The 13,524-nt window shown below is 38.7% G+C and overlaps 1 protein-coding gene across 1 annotated transcript; it reads right to left on the reverse strand.

Annotated features, from left to right (window-relative positions):
- Window positions 1-6,131: 6,131 nt before the first annotated feature.
- LOC105437228 (aqualysin-1-like) lies at window positions 6,132-13,170 on the reverse strand. Its single transcript, XM_030986094.1, has 8 exons — window positions 12,935-13,170; window positions 11,815-11,955; window positions 10,905-11,034; window positions 10,427-10,542; window positions 8,889-9,030; window positions 7,986-8,170; window positions 7,113-7,284; window positions 6,132-6,271 (listed from the first exon to the last, which is right to left on the reverse strand). Exons 1-8 carry the CDS (start codon window positions 12,938-12,940, stop codon window positions 6,132-6,134), a joined length of 1,032 nt encoding a protein of 343 aa, XP_030841954.1. The 5' UTR covers window positions 12,941-13,170.
- Between the last annotated feature and the right edge of the window lie 354 nt (window positions 13,171-13,524).

The following is a 13,524-nucleotide window of genomic DNA, read 5'->3' on the forward strand; positions in this document are numbered from 1 at the left end:
AATCCGTAAGTATCGTAAAACGGTCGCTACAGCACCTAACCATCCGTAAACTACTCGCAAGAATCCGTAAATGACTTGCAACCATTTTTTTTAACGATTTGTTTCGGTTGGTTTACGATTTGTTTACGGATTATTTACGGATCATTTACGGACTATTAACGGATTATTACGAGTGCTTACGTGTTGTTTACGATTTCATTCGGGTGGTGTTACGATGGCTTTACGGATTGTTACGACTTATTGCGAGCACTTTACGTGTAGCTACGAGTACTTTACGAATAGATACGTATATTTTACGTATTATTACGTATTGTTTACGTTTTGGGGGGAAAGGTATAAAAGCCTCAAATTTGAACACTTCATTTTCAGATGTTATTTTTTGGTTAAAAATCGTAAGGACATAAATATTCGTAACTAACTCGTTATTCGTAACAACACGTAAACAGGTCGTTACCAACACGTAAGTTGATCGTAGTTATCCGGGACAACTCGTAACAAATCGTGGAATTCTACCGTAAGTATATCGTAGTAACTCGTAATAATCCGTTAAGCAGGGCTCCCACTTAACCGAGTTGGAACCTCGAGTTGTGGCTAGCTGGTGCGATCTTATGGCAAGCCGTTTTATTATTAATTGATATCAAGAAATAATTTTATGTTGTAAAGGAATGGTAACTCTTGATATCAAGAATTTGATTTCGTGATATCAGGAATTCGATTTCGTGATATCAAGAATTGATTTCTTGATATCAAGAAATATGTTTTAATGATAAAACTGCTTGCCATAAGATCGCACCAGCTCGCCACAACTCGAGGCTCCAACTCGGCTAGTGGGAGCCCTGCTTTAACAAACCGTAAATAGCTCGTAACAACTCTTAAATCGGTCGTAAAAGTGGCCAAATCGTAAGGCTCCTTGAAAGATCCGTGTATTGTGAGGGTATTACTGAGATCTTTAATTGCAGTTTGATCTTTCTGTCAGAGAGGAGATATCCACAAAAACAAGCATGTGTGAATTGCTTAGCCTCAAGAAGACCCCGTTCTCACTCACTTCCTAGATGATGTTGAATTTTCATCTAAAACCTTGGACGTTTACTGACAATAGATAGCAGATAGCAAACTGCTAAATATTGCAAAGGTCTGTTCCCTATACAAGAATTGGCCTGGATTACAACCAGAGGAAGGCCATTTATACCCCCCTTCACATACACGGATTTTTTTTCTTATACGAGTCCTTACGGATCGCACATATTCACTGATCTTTCACGGATCCTTACGATTTGGCCACTTTTACGACAGATTTAAAAGCTGTTACTCGTAAACAGGTTAAGGGCTCGTAATAACTCGTAACAACCCGTAAAGCCATCGTTACACGACCCGAATAAAATTCTAAACAACACGTTAGTACTCACAGTAATTCGTAAATAAGAATTTGTTATTCTCTTTAAAATGGCAACTCACACATAGTAAAATTGTGGTTATGTTAAATGGTAATCTTCAAAACTGTTCAATATTACATACACTATTATCTTAGGCTATTTTGAAATATGGCTGCAACTGTTTTTCAGCAAAATATTTTTCAGGAATTCGACGTGGAATTTTTGCAGGGAGGTCTCCTGATCACGTTGATACCAAACAACATTTTACAATATCCAATGTCTCAAAACCCTGACATTGGACTTTAGCCTCCAAGGTAACGGATTTAGCCCGCGATTAAGCTCCTAATTAATTAAAATTACAAGACGAAATTCATTCTAACTCTCACCTATGACGGATGCAGAGCAGAGAAGTAGGAACATTTCTCTCAGGGTAACAGCGGATGTATGCCTCTGCATCTATTGCATAGTCACAAAGAAACAAAATCAATGGATTCAGGACTGTAATACTAATACTGTTTTCTCACTTTTACGAAAAATGATGTAGAAAGATGAAAATGAGTTCCTGGAACGAAATAAATTTGACAAAGAACGCTTTGCGAATGTTCCCAATGTTTTTAATAACGAAACATGCCAAATGGGGTCATAATGTTAGGGCGCCATATCAAAATTGAAACTTCTAAGAAATGAGAGTTGTTTAAAAACTCCCCCCCCCCCTAAAAAAAAGAAGAGAGATTCGTTTCAGTTAAGTTTCCTTTTGAACTTGTTTGAAATAAACATGTATAAAATTAAGCTATATTGTTATCCAAAACAATTGATCATCCTCATCGAATTCGTTGATAAAAACCCCATTTGACATTTGATAAGTCTTACCTTCATAATAGAAATTACTTATACTGTGTAGATAATCTTGAAGTTTACAGCACCAAAAGTTGTTTTCCAAGCAAGAAACACGTGGAATAGTGCTTATTCGCACACAAATATTAGATGGAAAACGCTTCAAATGCAAGAGGTACATGTAGTTTATTTAATGAACGACACTGCTATTTGGCGGCTGTATGGTTGCAATGGATTTCTGTTTGAGATTTTATAGAGCGGGTGTGTTCCGGCAGAAGGAGCGTAACAGACAATCGCTGGCTCAATTTGTATGGATAGATGTTGTATACCATCGGACCAATAAGAGAGCTGCATAGTGTGTACCTATACTCCCTTTCATGTTAACATCAATTTTGCGATATATATATAAACATGTCGTACAGGTGTCGTGGTCGAGTGGATATGTCACCGGACTGTCGATCACAAGGTCCGCGGTTCAAGGCCCGCCGCGGCACTAATCTCATTTGACAAGACATTTATCTACAAGTTTGCCACACTCAACCCAGGTGATGTAAATGGGTACCTGGCAGGAATTAATTCCTTGAAATGCTAGAGCGCCGTAATGGTAGCCGTGCTAAAGCCAGTGTAATAATCGGGAGCGCCAGGAGTGTCAAATCTGACTGCATGACATGAGCGCTATATGAGAACCCGCTATTATTATTATTATTATAAAGGGTCTATATTATGCTGCGGCGATCTAGGATTTCGGAAGGGGGAGGGGGCAGACCAACGTTTGCGCAAAGCTTCTGGATGGGGTTCAAGGGCCCGCCTTTTGGCCCCTATTGTGGTGCAGAGCCCCAGGTAGATTTCAAGGTAGATTACCCAGGCGTCCTCGAGTTTAAGCAATTCAAAACCTTGAGCGATAGAAAGACATAAACTGACACTTTTCTACAACAAAGGGTTGTATTGTCCTGGGAATCACTTTGTGGGTCCAGGGGCAGATGCCCTGCCGTAGGACCAAAGGACGAAGCCCCCGGACACTCTCGAGTTTGAAGACTTCAGAATCTTCAAGATAGCTGACACGAGCGATAGAAATATTAATTTTCTCCCTGATATTCACACAGCCCCTATCATTTAATTCCAGAATTCATCTCTATAAACTATTTTATAGAATTAATTGTTCGTATACTGTTCTATACCAAGGACAACATCCTCCATGGGTCTCATTTCGTCTGAAGTCTTCGTAGGAAAATGTCGAGCCAACTCATCGACAATGTAATCTGTATGTGTAAATTCAAATTTCATCTTCTTTCTTTCTCTCTCTCTCTCTCTCTCTCTCTCTCTCTCTCTCTCTCTCCTTTTCCTCTTTCCTTCTATCTCCTTCTCTCTTACGTTCGTTTCTCTTCTCGTTCTCTCTTATGTTGCAAAATCTCTCCCTTTTTATTGTTTCCTTCTTTTAGGCCGCAAAAAGGGGAGGGTCGCTACTAATTAGCCCCCCCCCCCCCCGATCCACCAAAGATTTATACATGTATGTACTCATTACCCATAGCTTGTGGATGGGATGAGGCAGTTCCATCCCATCCCATGAGTTACCAACCCCCACCTCTCTCTCTCTCTCTCTCTCTCTCTCTCTCTTTCTAGAAGTAGACATTCTTTAATGTCAAGTACACCTATGTACAAGAAATGTGAAGGAAATGATTCTTACTATATATAGGTTTTACCAAAAAAATACCGTAAGTATGATGCAAACCGGTTCACCTTGGTATTATTATCAGGCTAGGCAAGTTTCACTTCTAAATTCTTCTTCCAATATGTAATCTTTCACACTGGCGTATACTGATGGGGGGGCTTGGGGGCGCTATCCCCCCCCAATAAAATTGAACCATGTCCAAGGAAATAAAAGGAAAGAGAAGAGAAGAAAGAAAGAGAAAAAAGAAAAAGAGGAAGGAGAGGAAAGAAAGGAAAAGAAAGAAAAGAAAGAAAAGGAAAACAAAACAAAAAACGAGAAAAAGGAAACAAAAGAAACGGGGGGGGGGGGTGAAAGAGAGGAGAGAGAGAGGGTGGTAAGAGCCTAAGAGAAGAGGGGTGGGAGAAGTAGCGTACGCAGGATTTTTTCAAGGAGGAGGGGGGGATTTAACATTTTTAAATCGGGCCGAAAATTTCGCAACGAGTCAGCCAGCCGCTGTATAAAAAAAATAAATAATAGATGTAGAGGGCGGTGGTAGAGGTAAAGGTAGAGTTAGATGTAGGATAGTAGAGGTAGAGGGTGGTGGTGGTAGAGGGTGGTAGTAGATTTAGAGGGTGGTGGTAGAGGGTGGTGGTAGAGGGTGGTGGTAGATGTAGAGGGTGGTGGTAGAGGGTGGTGGTAGAGATAGAGGGGAGTGGTGGTAGAGATTTTTTTTAAACATCAGCTTGAATACTGAGCTATTATGTGTGGCGTAGCTAAGAGATTTGATCTCTCTGCCTAATTGTATTATGCCTATTCTCGTACAACATTGAACGGATTGCTTTGTGGAAGCGCACGCTTTACGAGCACGATCTGTATAAACGCTAGTTATTGTACCTTTTGAAAGGTAGAGGAAATGGGCAGACGGAATTCCGGAAATACAGACTTAGTGGAATAAATATTGAGAGGGAGAGAGAGAGAGAGAGAGAGAGAGAGAGAGAGAGAGAGGGAGAGAGAGAGAGAGGGGGGGGGGAGAGAGAGAGGGGAAGAGAGAGAGAGAGAAGGGAGAGATAGATAGAGTGTGCGAGAGAGAGAGAGAGAGAGAGAGAGAGAGAGAGAGAGAGAGAGAGAAGGGAGAGATAGAGATAGAGAGAGAGAGAGAGAGAGAGAGGAAAAGGAGGGGAGAGAAAAAAACGGAGATTAGAAGGAGAGAGGAAGAAAGTGAAATGCAGGTCGTATAAACAACTAAAAGCCTTTCTGTAATTTATAATCAATTATATTACATTAAACAAAACCACGAAAAGGTGTTTTGTTCTTTCTGCCTTAGCAAGAATGCAAACTTACGCACATTAGAGTTTGAAATATATTTGTGTTTTTATCATTTATTTTCTCTGCTTCTCTGAACATATGAATAAAGTACACTTTTTATAAAATAAAACAAATTACACATATAACTATTTAAAATATGTTAATATAATGGCCTAAAAGACAACGAAGTTTTATCTAAGGATGCAAATATATATTTTATTTTCCTTGTTGTTGTTTGTGTCGGGTGATAAGCCAGATAATAATAATAATAATAATAATAATAATAATATTCAATTTTTATATAGCGCTTAATAAAAATGTCTCTAAGCGCTTTACAAATATATTTACAGATAGATGTTCAAACAATATGCCTAATCACTTTCTTGATTTAATTATAAAACAAATATATTTAAAAAAACACATAAACATAAAACATATTGAGTCAAGAACGCTGAGACTAATTTAAAGTTAAATTCGGGAAATGAATAATCCTAAAGGAAAAGATAAGCTTAATTGTTGGTTACAGGCCTCAAAGGCTTATGAATTATAAATCCCACAAAGTCGTGGGGAAAAAACAAATGTAAATGTTGATTTACCTAAACAATTGTATTATCAAAGTGTAAAGCACATCTACAAAATTAATATTCAACGAAGACTAATGATTTAAAATCCTTACCTTACCTTATTCTAATTATTAAGTATAAATATGAATGAAAAACATTCAAAAATCGTAAATGTTGACTACCCGTATGTTTTTCATTGACCTGATATTTTTCACGGATCAGTATGAGGTAATGACTTTTTATTGAAGGGTAGATACATTTATAGATACGATATTTCTTGACAGCCTAAAATATACAAAACAGATTGTGATTTTTTTATTTAAAAAAAAAAAAAAAAAAAAATTTAGGGAGGGGGGGTGTGATTTGTTTCTAGGGGTAATGGTCATCATTCAGGTTAATGTGAACGTCCTATGGTACGTAAAGAAGACGATTTGGAGAGTCAGGTGAAATGCCTGTTACCACATCACTAGTCGCATCATCCAGAACCTTAGTCTTCACCTCCGATGGCGACATTCCACTATCGTTACCCAGAGATATAGCTGCAGCACCTATTCAACAATAAGTGAAAGGAAAGGATTGGATTATAGTTTCAGTAGCGCTATGTTGTTGTTTTTTAATTACTTAGACAAGTCAGTCAGTTTATGACCATGCATTATTGCCGAATGCTATAAAAAACAATTGTTTTTTAACTCCAATAACGTAACTATATACACATGAAAATGCGTGTATATCTATATAATATATTTCTTCTTCTTCTTAATTACCCCCCCCCCCAAAAAAAGGGGGGGGGGATAATGATAGTTAGATTACCGATCCCTTTCCCGCTCGTGGTACGTTACGAAGGTTTCTCAGGGGGGGGGGGGGTGCAGATATACAGCTTTATTACTCTCTCTCTCTCTCTCTCTCTCTTTCTCCCTCTCTCCCTCTATCCTTCTCTCTCTTTCTCTCTCTCTCTCTCTATCTTTCTCTCTCTCTCTCTCTCTCTCTCTCTCTCTCTCTCTATCTATCTTTCTCTCTCTCCTTCTCTCTCTCTCTCTCTCTCTCTCTCTCTTTCTCTCTCTCTCTCTTTCTCTCTCTCTCTCTTTCTCTCTCTCTCTCTCTTTAAATAATGGTTTCACTTCCCTATTTCAGTAGGCCAAGCATTGAGGGTACACTATACTAGCTGGGAGAGATAGGGGTCATCGGTCTCACAAAGCAGATTAGATATGCGAGAGAACAAGGTCATTGAATGAGCCTGTAGGAAGGGGTTGTATCGTCGTTTCCTACATTTCCATCCCAATACCAACATCGAAAGCATCAATATTTTGTCATATTAATTCGAAATTTCGACTGGGTGTCACCCTTCCCCGTTCGCCAGGCCCCCTCTTCGTGTTATCAAACAGTTCTTACCTGGAACATGTGGACAAGCCATAGATGTGCCACTGAGTGTACGGGTGTCCTCTGGCCCGGTTATCCATACACTGGGGATGTCAACACCAGGGGCGAAGATGTCCAGACATTTCCCGTCATTGGAGAAGCTTGCCCGATCGTCGTTGGTGTCTGTAGCACCCACGGTAATTGCCTACATGTGAAGGAAATGGTTTTAAAGGGAGATGCTCGTCAGTTTTCCTGTGCAGTAGATCATAATTCGCTGACATCAGACTTGGGTGAACAAGACTAGTCTCCACACAGCAAACCAACTCGTCAATGCCCATTACATTTGCCACTCTCGACCCAGGTGAATACCTGATAGGCAGGTATTCTGTGGATCGCAAAGTACTTTCGAAAAATCAAATCAAGGGCAATTTCAATACCCTATGTTATATCCCACGAAAATCTTTTTCGGCTTACGTATACAGCATTGTAATATTTGCACATTTCAGGAGGGGATGGGCAGGGCTATCGGAGTTGTAGGTTACTAGTAATTGTTTGAAAGTAATTGCGGTCGTGTTGTTTTCGCCATGTGAGGAGGGGTAGTTCTGAAAAGGACAGTTGGATTTGAAAAGGATTGATGAGTAAAGAGAGAGGATGGCAGAAGTATGCTTTCGTGTTTCGTCCTATTAACGAGTACATTGAACTGTTGAGAGTCGGAATACGGAACCATGACGTAGGACCAATGGTCTCTAGGACCCCCTAGGACTCCCCCCCCCCCCCCCCCAGGACCCTTGTAGGACAGTAGGGCCAATGGTAGGGCCAATGATCAGGACCGATGGTGTGTATCACATAGGACCCATACCAATAGTACAATTAATGACGGATGGAAGTAAAATCCAATACGTTTACCTCTTCAACTCGAGCAGGTGAGTATGAACACGCATCATCGTTGACGTTCCCAGCGGCTACTACCACAGTGATACCAGCATTGATGATACCCCTCACAGCATCATCTATTGCTGGATTAGAGCTACCTCCAAGAGACATTGAAGCAACGGCCGGCTGCTCGGCAGATTTCGTGACGTAATCAAGACCTGAAATAATGTCAATAATGTCATGATCATTGTCATGGGGACAGGAATACCCTACTTTATAACAAAGGGTATAATTACAATATTATGCAAATAGGGGTACCAGCTATGGCACGGAATATCAGATGGGTTGATAGGGACAAAGTTAAGAACGTTTGAACTATAAACACATAGCTTGTTTGTTTGTTTGTTTGTTTGTTTGTTTGATTTGTTGTTCCACATTCCACATAATCAGATCGTCTCATAAATAATATTTAACAAGATAATGCATAATAAAACCCAGATAGACGTGTAACATAGATAAACAATAATGTGAAATATTACGAAGCAAATCTACTAAGGTTCCAAAATGAAATACAAAAACAGTACCCGATAGAACAACGTATACATGAATGCATGTTAATTTGTCGATGGTGTAGCTGAACTTAATGTATTTATAACAATTAGAAATGTCACAGGCATGGTGAGGCAGCCACCCCTCCCCTCGAGAATTTTGAGAAATATTATCGGGCAACCTTTTATCCGGGCAGAAAGGTAGCCTATTGTATTTGTATATCTTGATGAGGATTTCTTTTTAAAACCATAATAAAGTGTCCTTTTTAAAACTTGACTTTCAAACGTGGGATTGGGGGCGAGCGCTGTCTTCACCCGTTGCTGGGATACGCCAATGGTGTCGTAATTTTCTCTGTTCGTTTTACCGATATCATGTTACCATAGTTACCTGCTATTACGTCGGCAGTTGCTCCGGTTCCGTAGCAATCTAGAACACGAACTCCAAAGAGATGAACCCCCGGGGCCACTCCGAACTGATTAGCTCCTATAGTTCCTGCACAGTGGGTCCCGTGACCGTTGCAGTCGATACCCTACCAATAAACATTGAAATTCAATCATACTATTTCATTTTTAGAAATACAGGTAGAATAACTACGACAAAGAAACAAGGCGCATACAACAAACTAAACCATTATATACAAAAGCCTAAGTTTTAAAAAGAAATCCCTTTTCAAACTGGTGGACTCACAAGTTAACTCGTAATTCATAAATACTGTACATCGAAAAACGTTTTTTTCAACTTTTCTTCTTTTTTTTTTTCTTTTTTCTTTTTCTTCTTCTCCTTCTTTTTCCCTTCTTGTTATTCTTCTTCTTCTTTCTTCTTCTCTTCTTCTTCTTCTTCTTCTTCTTCTTCTTCTTCTTCTTCTTCTTCTTCTTCTTCTTCTTCTTCTTATCATTATCATTATGACTATAAATGATGACGTTGTTGTTGCTATTATTATTAAAGTTCGTCATCATCATCGTCGTCATCATCATATAATAGTCTTAATTCAGCATTTAGAAAAGTACGAATAGTATTTTATCAACATTAAATTCAACGCACAATAATTGTGCGTTGAAGTTAATGTTGATGAAATTATTGATAACAACATCATAACGTTAAGCCATGTAATTATGTTATCAAACCACTAATGCATATTTTGACACTATCGGCTCAAGATAATATGGTAATAGGGAGATGGGATAAATGGCACATCCGACAGATTAACACGATGACGGATGACCTTCCACCTAATATGCACTTTTCAGTTTTAAGAGCGAAGCATAATTCGTTGGTAGCTTTATGTATGTCTTTTCAGAGCGATTTTTTTTTAATTGAGTTATTTTTCTCTACTGAAATTTGACAATGAAAATTGAATTGATTTTTTTGTATTCATCTAAATTACAATGAGAGGTTATTTTCGTGTAAATATTTTTTTAAATGCAAAGAAGTATGTATAATAAAACATATATTTCCTCAATGTACATAATACATGTACATATTTATCAGCTTCATTGTCCTCTTTGAATCTCTCTTAATAAATAAGCCTGTTTGCGATTGATCTCATATTTTGTACTATATTTTGTTTATGTCACAATTTATGCTCTTTAAGTCTAATCAACTGATTCAAAATTCAAATCTCTTTTTTTGCCAATTGTACCATCGCGGACCCTGCCCTCTTCCTCTTCTCTCTCGTTCTACCCCCCCCTCTCTCTCTCTCTCTCTCTCTCTCTCCTTCTCTCTCTCTCTCTCTCTCTCTCTCTCTCTCTCGATCTATACGTATTTCGTCTTGTTATTATTCATTGAACTCCTAGGGAGTATGTCCCCCCCCAACACACACTCATTTTTAAACAATTATTGCAATTGAGGCACATGTACCTATTCTTCTAGGACCGCTTCTCACTGAAAGAGAATCATAATCTAAAAATTAAAGATCATCTACTTACGTAAGCACCCTGCCTGGGCATAGCATCGAAGGCAGCTGTAGCTCGACCCCCGAAGTAAAGGCTATCAGGATAGATACCTGTATCGACGATGTATGCATTCACACCTGTACCGTCACCTACGACAAGATGGGAAAGGGGAGGGAAATTTAGTTGAAAGAAAAAACAAAACAAAAACAAAAAACAGGCAGATAGACAGACAAAGAAACTAAGATGAAATTCGTATGTTTGAGACAGTAGTTAAAGGGCTGATAGGCCTGTATATTTTGATGCTTTTTAATACTATCAGTATCTAATTTTGTCTAATCTTTGGTTTGACGGTTTGAATGGGGTATCTGATGTCTTGTATAAACAATATATACATACATTTTTTTTAAATAATTAAAAAATACATCACCAATGGTCAACAAAATTTTGGTTGTGGATGTTTCGCGGCGTAACTGATGTATTACAGTTCTAAAGGATAATCAATAGTACTTACCATTGAAATCTGCCTTTCCATCAAGAGGTAGCTTGTTCTGATCTATACGGTCTAAGCCCCACGATGCCACGGAGGACTTTCGAACAACACCATCTTGGGCTATGTACTTAATCTCCTCTCTGGCTAGCAGCTGAATAAAAGGGATGTCAAGTCATCAAGATCATTTTATTTTTTAATGTATGTTTTTGTCAAAATAAATGAAAAGCTTATATGTACTAGTCAATCACAACTGACGTCAAGGTTCCACAATGTTCTTTTTTTTTTACCATAGACCTATTACAGGCGCGGATCCAGCCGGCGGCAGGGGAGGGGGTCCATCTCCAGAAAAGGGTAAAACGTATGTGTTTGTACGCGTTTTTTTTCCCATAGGGGGCGGGATGGGGCCTGGATCCGCCACTGGCCTATTAGATGAGTGTTCTTTATTTATGTATCTTGTATAAATTTCTTGGCAAATTTTAGTTTTATTATTATTATTTTATCATCACTATCACAAATTATCATGACCACTATCACCAATCATCATCAACATGGTTGACACCATCGGCAACATCATCATTATCATTTGCATCATCATCATCATCATCATCATCATCATCATCGGCATCATCAACATGGTTGACATCATCGTCATCATCATCATCATTATAATCGGCATCATCAACATGGGCGACATCATCAACATGGGCGACATCATCCTCATCATCATCATCATCATCATCATCGTCATCATCATCATCATCATCATAATCATTATCATCGGCATCATCGTCATCATCATCATCATCATCGTCATCGTCATCGTCATCGTCATCATCATCATCATCATCCTCATCCTCATCATCATCATCATCATTATCGTCATCATCAAAATAAGCATCGTACAGCATCCGTAAATCAATCAAGCATATACCTTTTTAAGACCTCTTTCTGGTAGTTTAGCCGAGAAGCCCTGGATGGCCTTGGTGTAGGTGTGCTTGATGGTGGCTCCACTGAAGATTCCTGAACGATCTCCTAGGATAAGATTCTTGATCGGAACCATGTCATACCCAGGCTATAAAAGACATTTTGTTTTTATAAAAAGAAATTAATATCAATCAATCACATTAGTCGTTATTGTCATGTGAAAGAATGACTGTCTTATTTGAAATAAATAAGGTTCGATTACGAGGTCAATGCAATCGTTATGGATTAAGTAGAATTCTAAATCTATTTCCTCTACCATACACCATCTATTTATTAACGTTTAGTGCCTTTAATTCCATCATACAGTAATGCAAAATACGATCATAATTTAAAACGACATCATGTTGAAAAGCATATGACTTATTTTTGTATATTCCAAGGAATGTTAAACAAGCATTTCAAAATAGATTTAACGAAAGACTATTAAGCTTTTATGTAAACGTATTTGATCGTCTGTCTATTTTCCATATTAGCTTACATGTTAAACTGTGTACGTGTGGAATAGCAGATGAATGTCTCTAGGGAAATGAATATATAATAATTCTAATAAAATACCGACAACGATAATACATAACGGGATATCTTTGCAAATTTGCGAAGTTTGATATAGGCCCAGACTTCATCTCCCAAACCTTCCTGCCCCTTTTACGTCATTACAAGGTAGGTTAACGATCGGCATAGAGTGTTTAAAAACATAGTATTATATACATTTATACATAGATCATATACATCTTGTCGAGAAACTGTGGATGCAAACAAGTACAGAGATGGACATGGCGCAAGAAACATGAATAGAGTTGTCGCTATTCCTTTATTGTGAATATTATTAATTAAGAAACCCATATTCTGTGTTAACATTCTTTTCTCCGGATTAAAGACAGAGTAAAAGGGCCAGATGGGAGTATTTCATTGTTTTGTTTTTGCAGAATTACAGATTATAAACCTCAGATATGAACTAATAGAAAGTCGAAGAAAAGATGCGAATCGCCGGACCCAATATTTCATTCTTCACGAAAATCGAAATATTATCAAATCATAAATTAACACTCTTGATAAATCTCTCTTACCTGCATTACGACTATATACCGGTCTTCAATCGGTTCCTCTACTGTGTAAAGTGTCGCGTTCCTTGCCGCCGAATATGCCACAAAGGCAGTCAAAATTACGAAAATCTGCTTCATTATCCAAAGTATATCATTTACCGCTGTGCTTATACTTGCTTAGCTGCCAGATGATACAGTCCTGTCGTCTACTGTGCTCCTGGTGGTATGTTTACAGATTTGTATTTCAGTGGGAGCATCTAAGCACAGACTAATCACGTGATCAGAGAAAGGATCCAATCAAGCAGCCGAGAAATGACCGCAATAGTGCTTGTGCACTCATGGCGTAGGCTAGGGCAAGCTATTGCAGAGCCAGAGGGGCTGGTATTATTGTGGTGGTTTAGTGGTGGTTATTTTACCTGACTGCTAAGAAAGATGCTTGTTAGTAAGCGGTGGGGGAGGGGGGGGGGGGGCTGTTCTTGGTAAATGAAATGCGAAATAACAAGACCATGAATTAACGTTAGGTGTGAGATATGGGGACCTTACTTTTTCGCCCCTTTCTTCCTCTATTCCGATGCCTTTTCTAGCTGACTTTATATAGACGGAGTGCCGGGGGG

This window comes from Strongylocentrotus purpuratus, unplaced genomic scaffold (assembly GCF_000002235.5).
Source record: "Strongylocentrotus purpuratus isolate Spur 01 unplaced genomic scaffold, Spur_5.0 spur5_scaffold_15, whole genome shotgun sequence".
In the NCBI taxonomy this organism is placed as follows: Eukaryota; Metazoa; Echinodermata; class Echinoidea; order Camarodonta; family Strongylocentrotidae; genus Strongylocentrotus; species Strongylocentrotus purpuratus.